The sequence below is a fragment of the Puma concolor genome, chromosome A2 (assembly GCF_028749965.1).
Source record: "Puma concolor isolate L17-30 chromosome A2, mPumCon1.1.hap2, whole genome shotgun sequence".
In the NCBI taxonomy this organism is placed as follows: domain Eukaryota; kingdom Metazoa; phylum Chordata; class Mammalia; order Carnivora; family Felidae; genus Puma; species Puma concolor.
The window spans coordinates 7761158-7785361 of record NC_141668.1 but is presented as its reverse complement, the minus strand read 5'-3'; the positions used below and the strand labels follow the sequence as shown (position 1 = coordinate 7785361).

At 54.9% G+C, this 24204-nt stretch overlaps 1 protein-coding gene and 1 pseudogene across 1 annotated transcript; one reads left to right on the top strand and one right to left on the bottom strand.

Moving 5' to 3' along the window:
- Nucleotides 1-701: 701 nt before the first annotated feature.
- On the bottom strand, nucleotides 702-23992 carry PDIA4 (protein disulfide isomerase family A member 4). The gene is made up of 10 exons (XM_086687526.1): nucleotides 23639-23992; nucleotides 16771-16951; nucleotides 14565-14770; nucleotides 11932-12070; nucleotides 9284-9489; nucleotides 8995-9153; nucleotides 6810-6961; nucleotides 3381-3537; nucleotides 2682-2915; nucleotides 702-1921 (listed from the first exon to the last, which is right to left on the bottom strand). Exons 1-10 carry the CDS (start codon nucleotides 23724-23726, stop codon nucleotides 1506-1508), a joined length of 1938 nt encoding a protein of 645 aa, XP_086543652.1. The 5' UTR covers nucleotides 23727-23992; the 3' UTR covers nucleotides 702-1505.
- On the top strand, nucleotides 15635-16023 carry LOC112866550 (large ribosomal subunit protein eL42-like; annotated as a pseudogene).
- Nucleotides 23993-24204: the final 212 nt, after the last annotated feature.

Genomic DNA, 24204 nt, shown 5'->3' with positions numbered 1-24204 from the left:
TGCCTCTTCAAGCCCCACACCCACCTCCGCTCCGGAATCTTCTGGCATCCAGCCCAAGGGGAGGCCCGCTCCTTGTCCCAGTGGGAGAGGACACACAGGTGGGCCTAGACCTACTGCACTGGCCACTCGGAGAACTTACCAGAGCAGCACCACCCTCCCGTGTGCCTGGGCCACTTGGCTGGAAAGAGGTCGTCTGGAAAGGCCCGCCCAGGCGGCCCTGCCCAGGCAGCCCCGCCCCAAGACCTAAGACCTGCTTCCTGGCCCCCAGCAGGCCCCCTCCACAATCACACGTCACTGCTGAAAGCTGCCGCTGGCTTCAGAACTGTCCTCCTCCTCGCTTCTGTGTTAGTCACGTCAGGAGCAGGGGAGTGTCAGGGGAGGGGAGGTGGAGGCGAATGGAACCGCTGGAACGAGGCTCCCATCACGCACGAATCCCCCAGACCCCCGTGTCGGGGCCGCACCACGCCCTCCTCCCGGGCCCCTGAAGTGCTGGGGACAGTCTCCTCAGCCTCCACCCCTGCCATCCACACAACCGGGAACTAGATCGCCGATGCCCCCCCCCCCACCTCCGCCAGGACACCCCACTCCCCGAATGCTCGGGGGGTCTGTGGCAACAGGCACCTGCAGGACGGCCAGCCCTCCCCATCCTCAGCTCAACCCAGGCTCCAGGACGAGCGGACATTCTCTGACACGGTGACGGGTAATTTTCAGTAATTGCTTTATTCCATCATGACTGCCTACCCTATCTTTTCCATCACCCGTGCCCTAGGCCACCTCTCCTCCAGCAGTACTGACGCCGAGAGGTGGGGCCGGCCTAAGCAGGTGGGCAGGCGGCCTCCGTCCCCCCGACCCCGAGGCGGAGCCCTGGAAGCTGACTCCCAGGGTCTAGGGGACCCGGAGACCTCCTCGCCCCACAGTCCTGGGCGTGAAAGCAGAAGGCACGATGACGCCCAGTCCCGCAGAGACGGGGGCGGCTGACATCTCAGCACGGGGCTTGGTGACAGTTCTTGGTGCCGTACGGGAAGAAATGAAAACGAAAGCACACGGACCATCAGATCTTCAACTAGTAATTCCTCAGACAAGGGTAAAATAAAAGGCAAAAAAAACAAAAAACAAAACAAAAAAAAATGTGATTTGGCAAACTGTTTTCTTAAATTTTAAATTAAAAGAAAAAAACATTCACACAGAAAAGATTCAACTTATCTGCTTTGAAGAAATATATTAAAGAAAATGGAAGGTTAAAAAAAAAAAATCAAACCCCAAATAATGGTAAAAATAGACGTATCCTCTGTAAAAATCTGGGCTAATCTACTGAGTCATTCATATCTATTCAGTATTCAGAGCATGAGGTGAAACACCAGAGTATAAAAAAATTAAAAACCAAAAAGAGATACTGCCCTTGCGCTAACCCGCCAGCCGCACGGCTCGCTGGGGCTCTGGCCACCGGCCGCTGGTGGCTACAGTGTGTGGTCCCTCCCGCCCGCCACAGACCTCACTCGAGGCCTTCAAAGCTCCTCCCTGGTCCTGCTCAGTTTTGTGGCGTGTTCTTCTACAAACTTGCTCAAATGTTCCAGATCTCGGTTTCCATCCTCAAACTTTATCGGGTTCTTTTTGTCCCCGCTGGGGGCAAAGTAGATGGTCGGGAACCCCTCGACTTTGTAGCGGTTGTTGGGGATGTCGTTGGCGGTGGCGTCCATCTTGGCGATGACCAGATTCTTGTGGCCCTTGTACTTCTTGCCGAGGGCGGTATACTCGGGCTCCAGCTGCTTGCAGTGCCCGCACCAGGGCGCGTAGAATTCGATAAGGACGTCCTTCTTGGGGTCCATCACGATGGAGTCAAACGTCTTCCCCACCACGACCTTGACAGGTCCCTTGTTGTTCTTGGGCACCGGCTGGGACTTGACAACCGGCTTTAGTTTTCCTGCCCGGGAAAGCAAGCAGGGGAGCGTGTGAGTGCTGCAAAGGCCCTGGGCTCTGGCGGCCCTCACAGGACCAGGTGGCGAGGCCAGCCCGAGTGCAGGACGGGCGAATCCAATGTGCCAGGCCAGGTGGAGCCCGCCTCCACTAGCGGGCCCCTTAGCTCTCTAGCCTCCTCACCCCTTCCACTCTCCCAGTCCCTGTAAGGGCCAGAGAGCCTGTCGATGGTCACACCCCAGGCCCGATGGGACGCTGGGCCCCGTCCGGCGAGGAGGTCACAGGAGGGGGGCCACCTGGTACGAAGGGGCTCCGGGAAGAGCTGGCAGCCGGGGCGGGGAAGGCCTGCAGGTACCAGCACAGGGAACGTTGACAGAGGACGGAACGAGGTCCGCAGAGGACTCCGCCCCACGCCAGAAAACTGGGCCGAGGTGCTCACCCAGATCAACAGAGATACCCTGATGCCTCAGAGCAAGTTTTCCACGTGTACAAAACTTACTTCTAGGTCCAAAAGCCTGCTTTACACATTAAACATTTTTAAAATAGGGCTTCTCGAAATTTCTGAGATACCAGCCTTTTGTTACAAAAAAAAGCAAGCGAGCATGGGGCCTGTGTCTGTTCTCCCACCCCCCCCGCCCCAGGTACAGGAGAGCACACGCAGGGCCAGGCTCACCAGAAGGGAGTCGGGGGATGCAGTGTTGGAGCACCAGGTAACCACCCCTCCCGCCCCCAGGCTCCATGTGGGGAAGCTCGAGGCCAAGGCTCACCTTTTTTGAAAGCTCTGACGAACTCACGGAGAGTGTCAGAGTCAAACTCATCGGGCTCCATGGCGAACTTCCGCCCGCCCTCGTCCAGGATGGCTGCGTTGACGTCCTCGCCGCTCTCGCTGAGCCCCAGGTCCTTCACCTCCGTGGCAAAGTCATCCTCATCAGCCACGGCGAAGGTGTACTCGGGGAAGTCCTTGGCCACCTCCAGGACCTTGTTCCGCCAAAACTGAGTGGCTGAAATGGGACGGAGCACTGTGAGCTGAGCCGTAGAGATCAAGTTTAAGATTCTGTGGCTCGGACTCTCTGACCAGGCTCAAGCCTCACTTGGAGAGATAAGCATTTCTGAAAAGCCCCTCTGTGAGCAGGTGGACCTTGCTCAAAAGCCCAATGAGCCCAAGTGGCCTGTGCCCAGTGACATAAACCAACCCCTTCCTGCCTGAGGATCAGGGGCTGGTCTAGTCCCAGCTCTGCCGCCCCATCTCTAAGAGATCTTTGGATTCCACACTAAGCTCCCCTCGTGCTAAAAAAGGAAGGAAGAAGGGCAAGTCTATGTAGCAAAGAAGGAAAATTGCCTCGGAACCACAAATGCAAAATACACCCTTGCAAACCCACAAGGTCTTAGGCGCAGGATTCCTAAGTGCGAGAGCCAAGAGCCCCCACCAAGAGCCCCCCTCCGCTGGACAGGCCCTGGGGTCTCACCAGCTCTGTAATCAAAGCTGAAGTCCACGCTGTAGTAGACGACCACCAGGGGGCGCCGCGTGTACCGCTTGGCGTCATTGGAGGTCTTGCGATGGCCCACCAGGGGCAAGGTGTGCTTCAACACGTGGTCCCTGATGGCTGACCCCTCGGTGGTGCTCTGCAAAAAAAAAAAAAGGGGGGGGGCAGGTGAGGAGCAGTTTCACGGAGGCGGGGCTCATCTCACCCCACCTTCCGCTGCCACTGTTAAGGAGTAACAGCTCCGAAGGGACGTCTGAAGGGGAGCTGCTGGGGGAGCACACCCAGTAAGACCCTGGTGTCTTTCAGGGCCCCTTTCCTCCACTGACCCCTAAGTGAGCTTCTCAGGCTACGGCAGACACCATGTGACCTTTCCTCTGGGTCTGAGGTGTCAATTAGGAACAGCTGCAGGGGGCGCCTGGGTGGCTCTGCCGGTTAAGCATCTGACTGCGGCTCAGGTCATGATCTCAGGGTTCGTGGGTTTGAGCCCTGCATCAGGCTCAATGCTGATCGCGCGAGTCTGCTAGGAATTCTCTCCCTCTCTGCCCCTCCCCAACTCACGCTTTCTCTCTCTCTCTCTCTCTCTCTCAAAATAAACAAATAAAACTTAAAAAAATTTTTTTTAAAGAAAGGAAAAGAAACTGCTGCCGGAAGGCGGGCTTCCAGACAACGGCTGTTCCCACGGCTGAGCAGAGTGGAACGATCTATCTTCCCCTCATGTGACCTTCACTACAGCCCCACCGGGGGCATTTTACAGAGATGAAGGGAGGGAGGCTCAGGGGCACACACCTGCTGAGCAGCTATGCTGGGCTTCGAATCCTACCTTGAGAAACAACACCCATGACTACCGGTTACACCAGAGCCCGGCCAAGCTCTCAGGGAAACGCAGAGCCAGACAGAGCTGCGCGGCTGGAGGCTGCTGCACCTGAGGCCACCCCTCCTGAGACAGGGCCAGGAGGCGGGGCGTGCGGGGCTCAGCTGTCTGGTACCAGGCACCTGTCCTTGGACAGGCTCAACAACAGTGGCTCTTAAAGCTGGTTCACGAGGCTTCCCAAGTGTTTTCCAGATGAGATGGACCCGACTGACAATTTATGCAGCACCTGTGACCAGCTGGGCACAGCAGCAGTGGCCTGGGGACACGGAACTCAGGCGACTGCCCCAAGGGACGCGCAGGGCCCCCTGATTCATGGTAAGACAGTCTGAGTCAGAACCTCCAGACACCAGCCTCACAAACACATTACAGAGGAAGAAACTGAGGCACGGCCAGGCTGAGTTGCTCACCCAGGTCACACAGGTGGAAGTGGTTGGGGAACACCACACTCTTCGCTCTGGGCCCCAGTCCTGTCAGGATGGGACAGTCAGGGAGGTGGCCCTGTGTAGCACTAAAGGATGGCAGGAATTGCCAGGTGGGAGGGGGAAGGCGCTCCGGGGGAGGAAACAGCAGGAACCCAGCAGGGTACAAAGTCCCAGGGGAGGGGAGGGAGCAGGGGGAAAGTGCTGGAAAAGCACACAAAGAGGATGGCAGGTCAGGACAGCCGCTGGACTGAACACCTGGAAGGTGACCTCAAGAGTAAAGTAGAGTGACCCCAGGGCACACGTGCTCTACAGCTGGGCATGTGCCACCCACAGGCCTGAGCCCGAACTCAAGGGCAGAGCTGGCCTCACATCCTGCAAGCAAACAGCTACTTTCTTCTGGCAATGCTTCTTGTGCTGACTTTACACCTGGCTTCACCGTACCTGTCCTGCCTTGGTCTTTCCTTTGCCCAGATTTCCAAATCCACCTTTTACAAAATCGCATTTCACTGTGTTGTGTAAATTTTTACAAAGCAGTCTTAAATAATTCTGGCAACAAAGGTGGCATGTAAGCAATGCCAATCTATTTATTTGTTTTAAAGTTTATTCATTTGTTTTGAGAGCCAGAGAGCAAGCAAGCAGGGGAGGAGCTAAAAGAGAAGGAGAGAGAGAATCCCAAGCAGGCTCCGCACTGTCAGCACGGAGCCCGACGCGGGGCTCGAACTCACGAACCGCGAGATCATGACCTGAGCCGAAATCAAGAATCGGGACACTTAACCGACTGAGCCACCTAGGCGCCCCATCACCGATCCATTTAAGGTAAAGAGTAAAAGGCAGCGATGCATATAACAAACTAGACCAAGTGGCCCTTAACCTTTTGGGGGTTAAGGACCCCTTCAAGCTGTCTATGGAAAGCTGCAGACCCCTTTCCTGGGAACATGCACACCACCTGGAATGGTGCCTGATTCCTGGGGTCGCCTGAAGAGGAGGCGGAAGGGACAGGAGAGGGAGCAGCCCCTGTATGTCCAGGGGAAGAGAGAGGGACCCTGAGCCTGAGGAGATGAGCAGATGTGGCCACGAGTGAGACTCCAAGGAGGAGCCATGGTGTTCACGACCCAGGGAATCAGAAAGATTCAAGGTGGCCTCTCCAAGGCCCCACATGCTCCCTGTTCACAAAAATGGATCAGAAGGTACGAGGCTGCTCCCTATGGTGCTCACCCTGCCTGGGCCGCCACATCCTCCAGGTCCCAGGAGAGCCCTGGCGGGGGAATGGGGGCACTTGCAGCTTTCCCTCAGCCTGCCCCTAACCGGTAGTGGCAGTCTGGGCCATAGCTCACTGCTCTGCAGCCCAGTCTATCCAAGGAGAGCTCTGGGACCCTTGGCATCAACGGTTCTTCCAAATCTGAAGATCCGCTCACAGAAGCGCCAGGCACCCGTGAAGCACTCCAGACACAGAGCTGGATCCAGGCTCACCCCGGGCCAGGAACCCCTCACGCCCTTCTCAAGGGAGCGTGTCACACGGTTTCGGAAGAGGGGGGCTGGGGAGGCCAGCGGAAAGAAAAGCAAGGCCAACCTCATGTGCCGCACTCCACAGCTCCATCCGGTGGAGAGAGGCCTGCATCGCTCTGTACCCTCAGGGCCTCGCCTACCCTTTGGCTAAGGGGGCCTAGGTCAGAGACAGGAGCACGTCCTGGCCCAGAGCAATGCTGGACATGCAGGCCAGGCCCGCAGTGGCTGGACGCCCAGGGAAGCTGGCACTGGGCTGCAGGAGCATGAAGAGAGGGAGCAATGCTGGCAGGGGTGTGAGGCCCCCAGGCCCCCCAATAAACCACCGACCACCCTGCTGCCTGCGCTCACGTCTTTAGCCTCCCAGGAAGCTGCACCTTTACCATGGGGGTCGGGAAACGGGGGCCTGGAAAGGCTCCAGGCTCAGAACCGCAGCGTTGGCTCAACCAGCAGCCTGAGGCCGATCAGAAGCCTGGGTGTACAACACAGTGAACAGTTCCACATGCCTGAAACTAGTATTATGTTGTAGGCTAACTGGAATTTAAATAAATATTTAAAAAAAAAAAAAAAAAAAAGGCAGCCTGGGACTGCGGTGGCCGCTGAGCCCTCACGCACCTGGATCTCCATCACGTAGCTCCTGGGCTCGAATTTGGACTGGAATTTCTCAGGCTGCATTACAACCAACTTCCCAGAGGAGACTTTCAAGAACTTTGCTATTTCAGTGCTGAAAGTGTGGTGGAATTTGTAATCTTCTCTTAGGTTGTTGGCTGAGGAAGTAACAGAATGGTAAGTGCACAGTTTATTAAACTGCCTGACAGATCTAGGCTTAACTCATGACTCTTAAAGCTGTTGCCCTGCAAAGACCATGATTCCCACTGTGAATTCTGTGTGGACGATACCTAGAGTATGAACACTTGAAGTTTGGATTTTAAAACTTGGTACAGGTGTATTGCCTTAGAGCCTCTATATCAGAATTGGCTTAAAAAAAAAAGATAACCGTTCACAGAACAGCTCAGAGCTAACTGGTCAGGAGCTACTGTCTCCAATGCTGAGAAATACATTAAACCCCCAGACAATCCGTGTGAACAGGGGAGCGTCACACTGTTATACCCACATGGCGGCTTTTCACACGCAGCCCCTGCAAGTGGGCTGGCCTCTCCCCCTCGGACTGGTGGCTGGCCCGTTTGCAGGCTGCAGGCCTTTTGCTATGCACACTTTCACTTAGATCTTGTCAGACCCTCAAGATGAAACCCCCAGCCTGAGAATACTCCAGAACGGGGGTTGGCAAACCTTCCGGAAAGGACCAGACAAGATCTTCGGCTCTGTAGGCCATACTCTCCTAAGCACTCAACTTTGCATTCCAGTGTGAGAGCAGTTAGACAGCATGTAATAAAGCGTGGCCATGGCCCTGAAAGACTAAGGAGACCAGGCAGGGGCTGGATTTGGCCCGCAGGCCGGTTTCTCCATCCGTGCCCTGAGTCCCCCGGGGGGGGGGGGGGGGGGGGTGGAACGCACGTCAGTTCTCCATGCTGTCCTCACTGAGGCATCCAGACCCATCCTGAGCGGAGTCTGTGGTCCAAGCACTGGGTAAGACCTCCAATGGGACGGTCCCCCCATCCTGGAGGGCGACTGGTTATAGGAAACATACGTTCTGGGGGAGGTGGGGGACGGCTTTCAAAATCAGCCAGACTTAGATTCAAATCCTAATTCTGAGACCTGCTCATTATGTGACTTTAGGCCTCCCCGGGCCTCAGCCCCTCCTAAACAGAAACACGGAAGTCTACCCTGTAACCCCTGGGTAGGCTGGGGCTTCCCTCGGCGTGTTTCTTCCTGGCTAGTTCCCAGCAGGTGACACGGTTACTTCATCAGTTAAGACTGATGAAGCACCTTGGCTCCCACGTTGGACACGGAAATGGGATTTCCCTCTACTGTTGGTTTTACCACGTGCATCTGCACTTGATGGACACACGATCGTTCTCGTGCAGCACAGAAATTAGCACTAAGTGGCAACCGGTGCATTGAAAAGTTGCAGCCGCTACTCTAAAGCAGAAAACCGAGCCGTGTTTGGAGTGAGTGGGGGGTAGGGCATCGGAAAGGACGCAACAAGGCCGGAGAGCATCCTCAGGGCTGCTGAAAGAAAACATCTTCCACTCCTGACCCAGAGTCATCCAGGAGGGCAAGTACGCCTGCCACCAGGCAGGAGCCTGACAGTGGGTCTCAGGATGGGGCGAGTGCGACGTGCCCCACAGAACGCCACCTCTGACCGCTGTTCACCTCTCAACACTAACACTGGACCTTAGCATTACCAGGCACGTTTGCTAGGTGCTTTGTCCACATCAGCTCAATTAACGTAACAACCTCTGATGTAGAAAACACCAAGTCGCCACCTGTGGTCCTTATGCTAATAATGGCAGAGCCAGGATTCGAACCCAGACCGGAGTCAGAAACCCTCACTTTCTGGTCAAGACCCTGCCCTTGCAGAGGGACTGGGAAGGGGTGCCTGGAGAGACAGGGAGACAATGAACATGGATGAACGTGACCGTGGCCCTGCTCCTCCTCAGAGCCCAGGGAGACGGCACACTCAGTACACGATCCTATCACCCGTGTGTATTCAAGGCAACAGGGACTGACCTCTAACCCCAACCCCAGAAAGGCAAGTCTGTTCCCACAGATGCTATTGCAATCCTTCATCAAGCTCAAGTGACGCCCCAGGAGCTTCACACAAGAGCAGCAGACTCCCCGACAACCTTAGACGGCCTGGGCACGTTCGCTTCATCCAGCCCAGAGCGCCACTACTTACCGGCTTCCTGGTACTGCTGGTAGGCCGGGTCACTCTCTGCTGTAAAGACCCCGATGATGATGACATCGTCCCCGTCCTTCAGGAACTCCTGCACCTGCTTCAGAGCCACGATCGCCTTGGAGGGCGGCCCCGACTGCTCGATCATGTAGTCCACGATCCCTGGGAGCCGAGCACATGCCTGAGGAGGGGCGAGGGGCTCCGAGGCACTCCACCCACGGCTCTCCCCACCCCCCTACGTCCCCCAGGACGCCCCCCTCCCCGCTGAGGGAACACCAGGAGGCAAGCCTACCATATTTTTCCCGTGGGCCGTTGTAATCAAAGGGTTTTCCCTTGCGGAAGATTTTCAGGGTGGGATAGCTAGAGACGTCGAACCTCTTAGCCAGGTCTGTTTCGGCAGTGGCATCGACCTTGGCCAGGGGGATCGGGGGGGAGCGCTGGCTCAGCTCCTTGGCCGCTTTCTCGTACTCGGGGGCCAGTTTCTTGCAGTGTCCACACCTGTAAGAAGCGGCCATTGTCAGGAGCCTGTTCCAGCACGAACACAGCCTCCCATCCAAGCGAGACACAGAGGCCCGGCCCTCGAACAGCTCCGTTAGACCCTGCAAACCTCTGAACGTCTCCTCGGGGAGGGTGTGGAGCCGGGCCACTCCGGAGGCCAGCGTGACAACACAGGTGCCACTCACACAGGGTGCACACAACACACACACACAAACAGGAGGGGGGGGGTGGGTAAGACATGTGAAAGGCGAAGAAAAACAATGATTTTTCTCCATTGCAGTTGGGACAGGGAAGGACACAGGTCAGGGATGGCTCCATACAGGAGGTGACAGTTGATCTGGGACAAGAGAGACAGGTAGGAAGCAGATGTGAGTTGGTCAAAGGTGGGTGAGGGGAGGACAGACCGAAATAACCACATAACAAAAGCACAAGGATGAACAGTAACCAACCCTCACAGACGCCACCCAGCAGGGCAGCAGAGGGTGGGCCTGAGGACTCTGTACCAAGAACCGACGGCTCACACGGGGGCAAAGACCTCGCAAGTCACAGGCTCTGCGTAGTGAGCTGAACAAAGCACTGCCTTGTCAGGGTCCCCGGGACGCCTCGGGGCTGCACCCTACAGCAAGTGAACTGTCTGCAGCTACAAGGGAACTGTTCTCCGTGGGGTCAGAAACCAGGTGAACCTGCTCTCTGAGCATTTACTGAGCCTGTGAAGTCAACGGGCAGCTGAGCCCAGCCCCCGGCAACTAGAACTTAGGATCCGTAACCCGTCGTGAGACGTAACCTCACAGCCGTCTCTCCTCCAGCACCGGCACCACCTCCTGGGTCCCCTTTGTGCCGAAAACCTCACAAGAGGGGCCACGGCCACTCTGCTCTCCATGTGCCCCAGGCCTTCCTTCCTCCTCCCACCACCCCGTCTTCCCTCCGCACGTGCACACCCCGTGAGACCAAGTGCAGTGACTTCTGCTGCAGAATCCAGAGCCTGGGGTCACTGTCGTCTGCCCCACGGTCACATTCCTGACTCTGGTCTACACCGCACACCCTGACAAAGCAAGCCTGCTCCAGAATCAGAACCGCTAGCTGCCCCATGATGAATGCGCCAAGGTGAACTGCGAAGGCTGACCATCCTCCTGGACCCCTGGCCTCGACGCTCACACCTCCCTTGAAGACGGTCCACTTTGCTTTGCTCTGTCTTCTCCGGCTGCCCACACCTCCGTGCTCTCCTCAGGAAGCACAAGAATCACATACAGCACCTCCACCAGCCACTCTCCGACTGCCTTTCTTTCTGGCATCTTCTTTCCCATGTCCGGGTCCCCTCCCCTGAATGATCCCTGCCCCCACATTCTGATCCTTTCTGCTCTCCTCTCGAGTTCTGTCATCGCCTACAATCTGGGGGCCAGAACTGGCCACGTCACCTGCGTATGCTGGGGTCACGCAGGCCACACCCCTCCTCAACTCTAAGGGACTGGCCCACTTCCTCCGCAGAGCTGGGGATTCCAGTTCTCGGACAGGGAGCGGGCTTCGATCCCAACCCACGTGCTAGGGCCACAGCCCCCAGACAAGAGCTCCTCAGGCGCCCCCGGCCAGGTTCTGCTGTTTCTCTCCTACAAAAGCTGAAGCCCTGAGGCCGGGGGGTTGGGCAGGGGGCCCGGTGGCATCGAGAGGCCAGGGTTGTGATGGACGAGAGGAGAGGAGGCAGGACAAGTGGAGAAGGCAGGAGGGCCGCGGGACCCTTGAGGCTCCGACCGGAGAAGGGGACACATCTGGAGCATGAAGCGAGGCTGAGGGTCATCTTCGAAGATCTGTTCCAGAACAAACAGCCACGAGTGGAGACGAAGACAGATAAAACCATGGTTCGAACCCCTCAGGAGGCAGCAAGGCAGGAAAAGGCGGCCCGAGGCCACCAGCTGCCACCACCCCGCCCACCGCGGTGGCAGCTCCGCTCAGTCCTCCTCATCACAGCTGGATGAACTTCCGTGAACAGCATTTCCACACCTGCTACAGCCGTGTCCCCTCACACTGCCCCCCAGGGCCACGGCCGTCCCAGCGCCTTCGTGCGTGTTTCCTCAGGGACACACGCTCGGCACATCGCTGGGCAGGGCAGGTGCGTGATGACAGATGGACCCAGCAGGCGCAGGCCTGGCGCATGAGGGAACATGGACCGCCTCATGGCCCCAAACACAGGCTCCACTCTCCTCTGTGCTACAGGCCTGTGTCTACCTCGTCCTGTCATCTGGGAAAAGACCACCGCTCTCTGGAGGACTCAGCAGTCAGTTCAGCCTTCACGCATGGCTGGGCGGAGGGGGAGGACCGTGGCAGGACCCCGTTCTGCTTCACACGCAGGCGTCTGTCTCTGACGCCCTCTACCCAGGGGCTATGGGGGAACCGAACGCGGGACAGGGCTCATCGTACCCGAGTAACATGGGACAGACGGCATCTTACCAGGGGGCATAGAACTCCACCAGAATGATGTCTGCATCGTTCACCACTTCATCGAAGTTATCCTTGGTCAGCACAAGCGTGACTTCTGGTGGGGGCGTCCAGTTGGGCTGGGAGATCTCTTTGACCTTGGCCACAATTTCTGAAAGAAACCACACAAGACTGAGCACGGGCAGACCTCACCGCAGAGGCAGGCGGGGAGGCGCCGACAGACAAGTGGCAGGGCCTCGAGGAGAACGAGAAACGTCTGATTTCCCCAAATCCACTGGCAGCTCTCGCCAGCGCCGCTCCGCAGTTTGAGGCCACAGTTCAGGGTCGAAGGTCCATGGTTTCCACCAAACCCCCTCCTGCCCTTTTTCCATCCCCTGGTGACTTCTCCGACAGCCCAACGCCAGCTGGCGAGTGAGACCCTGTTCTTGCCCCACTGTGGTGCTCACCGCAGGCCAACAGAGGGGGTCTCCCAATGTCTGACCACACGTGCCTCGGAGTAGCCTCGAGGGCGTCCCCTTCTCAGGTACAAAGCCACGCGCGTTTCGTCATGTTACATCCGGCACGCGTCCCGACACGTCCGCAAAAATCAAGGAAAAGGAGGAGGAGCAGCCCCTCCCCCTGCTGCCCAGGCCGCGTCGGCGTCACCTCGGAAGGCGTTACAGACAGGCCCGGTCGTGGCCCCGCTCCCCAGAGATGGAGTCAGCGACATGAATGGGACACAGAACGGACTCTCACAAGGCACCTTCCAAGTGGCTCTTAGGAGCAGTGCGGGCACACTTTACATTCTTCCTTTTTTCTTTTGCTCTGCACTCACCAAGGCGCCGGATCTGAGAGCCACTCCCGCAAAGCAGGAGCCTTCAGACAGAAGTAAGCACAGCAGCAGACGCACGGCATGTCCACAGCGTGAACCCCCGCGCCACCATCATCGGGGAGGCCCATGTACTAAAACGCACTTGGAGGCCACACTGCTCTCAAGATTCCAAACTGGCCACACCGCTAGGGATCAAATGTTGATGAGCCTGTTTAAATTTTTACTTTATCTATTTTGAGAGAGTAAACGTGTGGGCATGCTCATGGGGCGGGGCGGAGAGCAGAGGGAGGGAGAGAAAATCCCAAGCAGGCCCCACGCTGTCAGCAGAGCCCAACTCGGGGCTCAAACTCACGAACCAGGAGATCATGACCTGAGCTGAAACCAAGAGTCAGACGCTTAACCAACTGAGCCACCCAGGCGCCCCAAGCCTGTTTACTTTTAAACGAGAAGTACACGGCTTTCAGCCTGTCCTTCCATGAAGTTCCTCTATGTGCTGACATGGGTAAGATGTTATTTGTTAGATAAGACATGAATGTGCACATGATATGCTGACAAGTGTGTGAAAATCACACACACACACACACACACACTTGTTCTTACGGGTACACAGTAGCTCTGAAGGACACAAGAGAAACGTGTTACACTAGCCACCTTCCTGGAAGGGAGCCAGATAGCCAGGCTCAGGGAGGAAAGACTATCCCTGATGTACCTCCTTGAGTTCTGAACCACGCAAACGTATTTCTGGTAAGTTCTCAGACAGATACAATATGAAAGTAAGTACTGATGGATGTGAGGTCTTCTTCGTGCACCTACGATGGGCTCCAGTGCTTAGAGGATCACAGGACTGACCCTCACACCAGCTCAAAGAGAATTCAGATCAGACCCAAGTGACCTCCCGTTCCTCGGACGAGGAACTTGAGACCTGGCAAGGAGAAGACACTTGTCCGGGACCAGTGCTATGTCACGACTGTAAGACCCAAACCTTAGTCAGTGCCATACCACACCAGGAAAGGAAAACGTAACATAATTTTTTTTTTTCTAGTGATTAAGAGATATGGTGAAGAGGGGCACCTGGGTGGCTCAGTTGGTTAGTTCTCCAACTTCCGCTCAGGTCATGATCTTGCAGTTTGTGAGTTCGAGCCCTGCATCAGGTTCTGTGCTGATAGCTTCGAGCCTGGAGCCTGGAGCCTGCTTTGGATTCTGTGTCTCCCCCTGTATCTGCCCCTCTCCCCTGCTCACGCTCTCTCTCAGAAATAAACCATTAAAAAAAAAAAAAAGATACGGTGAAGATACCACAACTTGATTTGTTCATTCGTTAAAAAAAGAATTTAGCTTGTGCCTGATGTCAGTCAGGCAGGGATCCCTCGGGTTTGGTTTTGGAAGAACCACCTGGCTCCCAGTGCCTGTAGTTCCTAATATGGGGTTCTGGACCCACAGCCTCAGTAAGCCCGGGGAGCCTATAAGGAATGCACATCATCGCGCCTGACCTGAAGCGCAGTGAACTGGAAGGCTGGGGATGGGGCTCAGCACGGGCTGCGGGAGCCCACCAGCTGAGTCTGACGGAAGCTCTACAGCACCGCCGAGAACCTGGCCTCGGGCAGCAAGTGACACACAGCCTCCAGGTCTGGAGTTTCATGGTCTGAAACGGGAAGAGACCCCTGCCACCCTAGGACAAGTTTATTTTCATCTCAGTTACCTGGAACATTACAGCAGGGACCACTCCCAGCCCACACAACTGGTCTTCCTCTCTATTACCCAAACTCCCCCTCTCTCAGCTTTCCTGTGGGAAGACAGTCCCGGCCTCACCTCCCCCTGCAGCTCAGGCTCCACTCACCTTCCTGGGTCCGGGAGCCCTCGTAGTCCACAGCCTGCCCCTTCTTAAGGACCTTGATGGTGGGGTAGCCACTCACGCCAAACCTGCCGGCCAGCGCCGACTCCGAGGTCGCGTCAATCTTGGCCACAGGAATGGGAGGGTCGTTCTCCTTCAAGGCACTGGCGATTTTTTCATATTCTGGAGCAAACTGCTTGCAATGTCCACACCTGAGAAAGAGATTTAGGGAAAGAGAAGCAGGTTAGCTGTACCCACGGAGACTTATACCCAGCAATGCACACAAACGCCGGGGCACCGGGACCAGAATGGTCACAGTCAAGAGAGACAGACACAAGTAACACAACGAGGAAGCCACGGTGGCTGGAGTCAGACAGACGTAGGCCAGAGTTCCCGCTCCGGGCTGGACACACACTCCCAACACCTCCAAACCCCAGTGCTTTCACCTGTAAGCTTCTCAAAGTCCATCAAGGGACCCCTTGTGAGGGGTCTATGAGGTTAAAAACTCTTTACCAGGGGCGCCTGGGTGGCTCAGTCGGTTAAGCGTCCGACTTCAGCTCAGGTCATGATCTCACGGTCTGTGAGTTCAAGCCCTGCATCGGGCTCTGTGCTGACAGCTCGGAGCCTGGAGCCTGCTTCGGATTCTGTGTCTCTCTCTCTATCTCTGCCCCTCCCCTGTTCATGCTCTGTCTCTCTCTGTCTCAAAAATACATAAAAACATTAAAAAAAAAAAAACCAAAACTCTTTACCAAAGACCCTTCTGGTTGTCTTCGTGCATTCCCTCAGAGCACACAGTGGAGTTTTCCAGAGGCTACATGACAGATCACAACGTCCGCATAGTGATGTTAACACGTAAGGGTTATTATTAAAGATGAATTAGTATTGAAATTTCTCTGTTTTAATGTTCAATATGGTACATACTGATTGCCATAATCCACATAGAAAGCTGTCTGGAGGGCACCTGGCTGGCTCAGTCAGTGGAGCGTGTGACTCTTGATCTTGAGGTTAGGAGTTCAAGCCCCATGTTGGACACAGGGCCTTTAAAAAAAATAAATTAGCTTTCTGTGCCCTTAGCATTCTTGCAGCCATGGTGAACGTTCCTAAAACCCGCCGGACTTTCCACAAGACATGTGGCAAGCGCCAACCCCACAAAGTGACACGGTACAAGAAGGCAAAGATTCTCCTTACACCCGGGGAAAGCGACATTATGACAGGAAGCAGAGTGGCTATGGTGGGCACACACAGCTGATTTTCCAGAAAAAAGGCTAAAACTACAAAGAGGATTGTGCTGAGGCCTGAATGTGTTGAGCCCAACTGCAGATCTAAGAGAATGCCAGCTATTAAGAGACGCAAGCATTTTGAACTGGGAGGAGATAAGAAGAGAAAGGGCCAAGTGACCCAGTTCTAAGCTTCTTCTTTTGTTACGTTATGAAGACAACAAAATCCTGAGGTTACGTTCACTTCAAAAAAATAATAACAATTAATTAACTCCTTAAAAAGCTATTTGGAGTCACAAGCAAAAAGTGAGAAGTGGTGATCTATTATTACCGTTAGTAATAATATGACCTCACGAACCTGTTGTAAGGACTACTTAGTTACCTTGTACGGAACACCTCTCACTTGAACATCAAACGCGGGACCAACCACGTGAGTATATCTTAACTATCTTGTCTCAAAAGTGAACCAAGGAGGGCAGAGGAAAGAGGACAAGAAGGAACAGAGGCCAGCAGGAGAGGGGAGGAGGAAGGGACACAGAGCTGTTAACACTGCACACAGTGTGGGGTGGGGGGGGAGGGAGGACAGAACAAGCGGGGCCCGGGGACTGTGCGCCCTTCCACACCGGAAACCACCATGGGGCCAGGCTTGCACTCGGGCAGCACGTGGTGGGAGCAGGGAGGTGGGGTGGCCTTGACACAGGTCAGGGTAGAATCTCTAACAAGGGACGTCTGTCGCCAACGCAGGTGTCCGTGGCGGCACAGCTTGTTAAACGTGCCCACGCCCCGGCCGTGGCTATCAGAGGTCACGTTCACATTCTGAACTGCTAAGGACCGCGTTCCACGAGGGCCGGCTCCCTGGACGCGGGGTTCCTGGCGTTCCTGCACCCGGACACTCCCACCCTGCCGGGGTCTGGATGCCCGTGAGGCACCAAGCATGACAGCCCAGAGGAACCCCTCGTCCAGGCTGGCGGAGCGAGGAGGATGCGGGTCCTTACCATGGAGCATAAAACTCCAGCAGCACTGTGTCTTTGTCAGCCACAAAGTTATCAAAGTTTGCGTCGTTCAGGATCAGGACCCCATTTTCTTCCTTCACTTCCAAGTCGTCTTCCTCCTCATCGTCGTCATCGTCCTCCTCCTCCTCTTCATCCTCAATGGCATCTTCCTTATTAGAAGAATCTGAGCAGAAAATACCCACAATGTTGGGAAACTGGGGACTCTCCTCCTTAAAAACTTTCCTAGCACCCCAAGCCCTCAAAGTGTGGCATGAGTCCTGAGTGGCCCCTGAGGACCACCACGAGCCGGGGTGGTGACATCAGGCCTCCCCCACCCCAGAAATTCAGGGTAGAACCTGTAACAAGGAATGTATCTGTCGCCAACGCGGGTCTCCGTGGCGGCTCAGCTTGTTACACATGCCCACGCCCCGGCCGTGGCTATCAGAGGACACGTTCACATTCTGAACTGCTAAGGACCGCATTCCACGGAATTCCGCTCCCGGTCTGTACACTGGGGAGCCACTTAGGATTTCACTTCAAGGGAGGTCCCGGTTAAAGGGTTTGAAAACCACAGGTCTAGAATTTAAAGGCTCAACGCCCCAGCGAGGCTTGAGGGTAGGACGAGCAGCCTGTGCAGGCGCAGCCCCACACCCTGCAGCCTAGCTCCACGTGCCCCCTGCCCAGCCTGGGGGAACCCTCACCGTCAGCGCCTCCCCCTGCACTGGGATCTGATCCGCTCCTCAGCACCACCCCTCTGCGGGCTTTCCAGGCCTCGCCCCTGTAGCAAAGCTCCTTTATCCACATCCCACGCTTTACTTTTTAGGGCACCTCATTCTCTGGTTACCCCATGTTTGTGCTCCAGGGCAAGGCCAACTTTCAACGACATCTTCTTCCTCACTGACTACGCTTCCCACAAGTAGGGCCTCACTCAATCTCCCGTAACAAACAGGTGCCGGGCCCCCCAGACAGCACCACGCTTTTCGCTCTGGAGGATGGACTACTGACCAATTCCAGTTCTCTAACTAACCCCAGTGATCTCCAGGGTGGGAGCTCTCCCATGAAGAATTGTGAAGATTTACAGGGTCAACACGCGTCAAAAATACACAACAAACCACACCTTCATGGGATGCCTTGCCCGGAAGCAAAGCTCTCTTCCCAGAACACGAGAATCTGGGAGTTTAGCTCACTACCCAGGAATACAGGAATCTTCCACCAAACTACACGTACGGGGCACCATGAGCTGTTGTTAACCAGGATCCCCGGCTGCTGTCGCATCGGCAGACAGAGGTGCAGCAAGTACCAGAACGGCAGCAACCCCGGAGCCAGGTCATGGCCAGGGGCCCGTTCTTCCTTCCAGAGGGGCTCCCCGGGAGACAGAGCAGCCCCGGTGGTTCTGTGTTTGGGGCTCAGGGTGAAGTCAGCCTCGGGATTCTGGAACCTCCGGGACTCGCCCCGGCTCAGCCCTGCCCCTGACTAGTCCAGGGCTGGCTCCGCGGCTGCCGGGACGAGCCAGGGGATGGGTCCGGGTGGCCTGGCAGCTTTGCCCGTTTCTGTGAAAATCTACCAATCGGCAAACTAATTATAAAAAACCCTCAATCCTCAACCGCGTCCCTTCACGCATCCTGCTGCTTTTTCCTGGCTTCCACGTCTCTCTCCAGCTTACGGTGTAAGATTTCCTCCTTTGTGGGGGGGAGGAAGAATGGCCTCTAAAATCCCAAAAGAAAAGCCACCGATTTGACAAGTACGAACCGAGCAGACTCTCCTTTCCTGGGACTGGTGCCCCCCAACCCTGCCCCCAGGGTCATCGCCGTCTGACGTGTGCTCTTTCCCTGGTCTCCCTCCTCCGCAGCAGGAGCTGCAGAGGACGGGCGTGCAGAGGCCCCGGGCCCCCAGCACTGTCACCGGGCTTCCTGGATGTGGAGGAAGGCGGGACCTGGGGGAAGACAAAGCGGGCTCGGGCCCCATCTCCACCTCTTAGGCTGGCAGCCTAAACCGAATCCCCTCCCCTGGTCACTGGCAGGCAACACCATACACCCAGGTCTTCTGTCAATCTGAGAACCTAAGGCTCTTGGGAACCTGAGTTTAAAACCGGCTGGCGAGGGCTCCCCCAGGTTCTTCTGGAAATACCACCCACCCCAAGCCCGCAAGGCAAGAACTCAGTACTGAGCTTTCCTGTTATGGCCTGTGGGACAGCAGCTCCGTTGGCTCTCCAGAAGGTCAATCTGCCCACCCTTCGCTTTAAAGTCCTACCCACGATGACCTGTGTAATGGCTGCGCACTTGAGGGCTTGACACGGGAATGTTCTGCAGGTTCTCTGCTTCAAGTCAGGGCTACGAGGCACCCCACGCCCTGCCTCCAGAGGCTCGCATGGGCTGGACAGCCTGCTGACAGCAGTGAGGAAGGGCCTGTGGGCCAAGCAGACCCACGCTCACTGCCTGAATGCCCTGCACATTCGAGAATCAGATTAACTTGCAAGCAAATGGAAAAGACTGGAGGCCGGCTGAAAGAAAGCACCGGGAAACTTAATCTGCGCTTTAAGCTAGGAAATACAGCGGGGGAGGAGGAAGCACTTGGCGATCCACTCAGAGCATGGGGATAAGGTGAATTTTACAAAAAGAAAAAACAAAGATGCCTTCTCACCTATGCTCAGCCTGATCGGGTCTGTGAGCACAACTAGTGAGTTTCAGGGCTCTCTTGATTAAGTGGGTTTCCCTGAGCTACCACAGGACAGAGTTCCTTAAGAGTGAACTCATTTCGGGGTGCCTGCTAGCTGAGTCAATTAAGCATCTGACTTTTGGTTTCGGCTCAGGTCACGATCTCACTGTTCATGAGTTCGAGCCCCGAACTGGAATCCTTGCAGAATCCACGCTGACAGTGTGTAGCCTGCTTGGGATTCTCTCTCTCTCTCTGCCCCTCCCCTGCTCATGCTCACTCACATGCTCTCTCTCAAAATAAATAAATTAAAAAAAAAAAAAAAAACTTAAAAAAAGTGAACTCATTTCTTGATACTTGGAAAAAAAAGGTTTTTTTGGTTTAAATGACAACAAACAAAACGACAGGCATTCCCTACGTAATTAAAGACTCTCAAATGCGTTAAGTCATGCCCCTACCTTTCCATCCCTTCCCAGCTTGCAGATAACCCCAGGACTGGACGCACTACAATCTGAGCAGGCAATGGCTCTATATTCCTACGTACTAGGAGCCCACCCACTCCTGCAAGGAAAACACCCCACATTAAAAAAAAAATTTTTTTTAATATTTATATTTGAGAGAGAGAGAGGGAGACACATACACACACACAGAGCGTGAGGACAGGAGGGGTAGAGAGAGAGGGAGACACCAAATCCGAAGCAGGCTCCAGGCTCTGAGCTGTCAGCACAGAGCATTATATGGGGCTCAAACCCACGAACCGTGAGATCGTGACCTGAGCTGAAGTTGGATGCTTAACTGACTGAGCCACCCAGGCGCCCCAAAAACATCCCATATTTTAATGGGCAGGCCGTTTTTTCACTGGGCTTCACTTTTAAGACTGGGACATTCTAGGATAGAAAATACATCCACCTCTTTGTGTAAGTGGCCTCAGATGATCTCTGAAATGGTTCACTACTCACTTGACCCGGAAAACCCGACAAAGTCATGCAAATCAAGAGGTTCAAATCTTCGTGTTCACTTTAAGAATACACGGGAAACTGCCCAGGCCATCAAGGGCATGCATATCCGAAAAGCCACCAAGCATGTGAAACATGTCACTTTGCAGAAGCAATGTGTGCCATTCCCACACTACAATGGTGGGGTTGGTAGGTGTGCCCAGGCCAAACAGTGGGGCTGGACACAGGGTCGGTGGCCCAAGAAGAGTGTTGAATTTCTACTGCACATGCTTAAAAAGGCAGAGACTAATGCTGAACTTAAGGGTTTAGATGTAGATTGTCTGGTCATTGAGCACATCCAGGTGAACAGAGCCCCCAAGATGTGGCAAAGAACTTACAGGGCTCATGGTCAGACTGACCCATACCTGAGCTCTCCCTGCCACATTGAGATGAGCCCCCACGGAAAAAGAGCAGACTGCTCCTACACCAGGAGAGGAAGTTGCACAGAAGAAAAAGATATCCCAGAAGAAACAGAAGAAACAAAAACTTATGGCCCGGGAGTAAATTCTGCACAAAGCACAGGCAAATAAAAGTAAAATCAGAAAAAAAAAAAAGAAAAAAGAAAAAAGAAAAAATCCAAAGCCTTCCAGAATCTTCTGGATGGATGCCATTCTCTTTAGCATGAGGCCAATGAAGCCCCTCACACCACCTCCACAATGCTCAGCCTACATGGTAAGACCACTCCAGAAGTGGGGGCCCCTCCTCCAGCCAGGCCTCTGCCATCCCTGCCCACTCTCCAAGGTTTATCTGATGACAACACCGGAGCCTTGCCCAGCCTGGACACAGGCAACTCCTTTCAAGATGTCCTCATTCTACCTCCTCAGCTGCTCACTCTTCAATCCCCACCAGAGAAGTGCCTAGAACAGGTGGATAAACTACCATCAGGTAAAAACCATGAAGTTTGCATTAAACAAGGAAAAAAAGAAATTTGTCATCAGACAGATCATTAGAGGTGATATTTATTAGGTGCCAAGCACTGTGCTGAGCTTTTTAAACACATTCTCTCACCCCTGGAGGGAAACATTACATGCACTTTACAAATAAAGAAACGAAGGCACACAGAGTATTAGTCACGTGCCCAAGGATCACAAAACTACTCAGCGGATGGAGAATCCTGACCACTCAACTGCTCTGGTATACTGTCACAGCAGATTTTCTTTGCAATATGCCGAAAGTTTTAGGCGGAATCAGGTGGCAATTACTTCTCAGGAATGAAGAGAGAGGGGCTGAGCAGTTCTTTAGCACTGCACCCAAGTGAATTTCCACTTCACTTTTAAATCTAAACCAATCCCAGATAAAAAAGACAACCACCTGCATCAAAGTATTTTCCTTCACTATTTTTAGCTGGATGTAAAGATGTGAAAAGTACCATTGATTTCTAATCTGAGACACAGAAAGTCCCACAACCTAAGGCTTATACCACCGGAGCTTAAGTTCTATTTGGTAGCCATATTCTCGGGATGGGGGAGGGGGAGGAGTGTCATTTGGATCCCAGACACCACTGTGCCGTCTGAAAACATGTAAGAGGCAAAACAAAATCAAAACCTAAAGACTGGGAACATCTAGGGTGGAGGGAAATGTGGCGCCAAAATAAATCCGCAGGACAAGTTACCTATGAAAGTGAAGGGGCAGGGAACCCCTCCCTCAGGTCAGGGTAGGGACTAGAAGCCCCTCCCCAACACGCCCCCACCTCAAAAGCACATGCCCTGCAAGACCCACCATGACCATGACAACTCCAGAGATTCCTGGGATCACCCCAGGGGCAACTGCTTCCCAGGGCCTTCATGGGGTTAGTGACCTGTCACCCAAATGATACACTTGCTGGTCCTAATAACCCTTGGAGTCCACCCAAGTCTGCCACTCTCTCAGGCCTCTTGAGAACTGCCCCCAAAAGAGTCACTGGATCAAAATCAAGACAAAATTATTTTGCTTTTTAGCTGCGTTCCAAAAGCTACTCTCCATCCTCACTAGTCCTCAAACTTTGAGGTGCCTCCCAAAGTTTAATGTGCATATGAAATCAATGAAGAAGTTTAAATGCAGATTCCAGGGCACACCCCTGCAATCTGCTTTGGTATATTTTGGGTTTCTGTATTTAAATAAGCATCAGATGATTTGAATAAAGGTCCCAAGACACACCGTTATCTGGTTCCTTTCGGCAGGTGCTTTTTCCACCAAGTGCCGAATTTTACTTCCTTTTCTGTTTTGCCGAAGGCTTGAATCAGTGACCCACACAGAAGTTACTCAATCTGTTTGAAAGGGTATAAAGTTCACACACTTCCCCCTACGCACTACTATTAGAAAAGGGGGGGTTATTTATACTGGAACAAACTGGCTAGGAAAAAAAAAAAAAAAAAAAAGGTCATCAGGAGAAAGGCCAGAGAGGAAGAAAGTTAAGACCAGGAATGGGATGCCTGTTCTCTAGGAACAGTATTCTTTTCTTGACTACTACTGCTTTCTAATTATGGACGTTTTCTCATACCATTTGTTTGCAGCGAGCTGGTTTCAAAGAAAAATGTGGCAACGATGGCTAGTAGCTGTCTAATGTCCGTACTAGAGCGGGAGCTCTATGGGCCATGGCCACGCTCATCCTATACTCCCAGAAGCCTGCTCGGTGACTGGCACATAGTAGGTGTTGAATAAACAGGCGCAGAGGAAATGGAACCTCTGGTTTCTAACAAATGCAAACCAAGCCGTCCCTTTCTCCCTCAAACCAAAACCCAGGTGCTATTTCTTCCCAAATCTACAAACCGCATTTTTAAAAAGTAAGATGCCTGCGGCCCGCCGCTGCCCGGGAAAGCTCCCACTCTCGCCCCTTCGCCAAGACCTGTTTTGCCAACAGTGGCCCCCTCTGCCTTCCCGCTCCCTGGGCGTGCTCGCCTGGAAATTTTAACCAGCACCCTTGCCAAGAGCGAGCAGTCAATCTGAACACGAATAAAAACTGATTACAATCTGGGTGAAGGAGCCAGTTGCAGAAAAGGCACCTGACACCCTCTCCGCGTCCCAAACCTGGTAGGCAGGGGCTTGCTAAGAGGCCTCCGCCGCCGTCCTCTCCCGGGATCTCCTAAGCGATCCCGCCCACCGCTACTGCCCTCAAACTCCAGCAAGTTGCCGCCAGTAGCGGAGGGGCTCCGCACGGAACCCACCGGTCCAGGGTCGCACCCACCCCGGATCTCACCCGTGGGCCCCTGCGGCCCATCAGGCGCGGCCCACCGCTGGCCGCTCACCTTCGTCCGGCCCCCCGGCGCTCGCCACCGCCAGCAGCTGCGCCAGCGCCAGGAGCAGCACCAGCAGGCAGGCTTTCCGGGGCCTCATCGTGGCAGTGCGCAGCGCGGCCTCCCCACGCCTTCGGCCCCTGGGCACTCCCGGAGCTCGGGCCCTCGCCTCGCGAGCGAAACCGGAGGGAAAGCGAGAAACCCCCCCAGGAAGTCCTCGCCGGCGCTCGGCTGGGGGCGGGGAACCCACCGCCCGGCCAATCCCAAGCGGACTGGAGGCACGGGCCGCGTGCGCCTCGCTGCGCGTCGATACACCGCGGCGCCGCCCTCCTCGCCGGCCCTCCTCCCCGTCCTCCTCCGCGCGCCCCGCGGCTCGCGCGTTTAAAGCTCCGAGCCCTAACGTGAGGTGCCCCCTTCTGATTGGCTGCGCTGCAGCCACCAATCAGCGGCTGCCACTCGGTTTGCCGGGAGCGCACAGGCTGAGAGAGGGAGTGAGGAAGAACAAAGGCGGCGGGCCGGAGCCAGGGGGGCGGGGCCGGGCTGCGCATTGGGGCGCGATTGGCCGTCGGCGCGCTGGG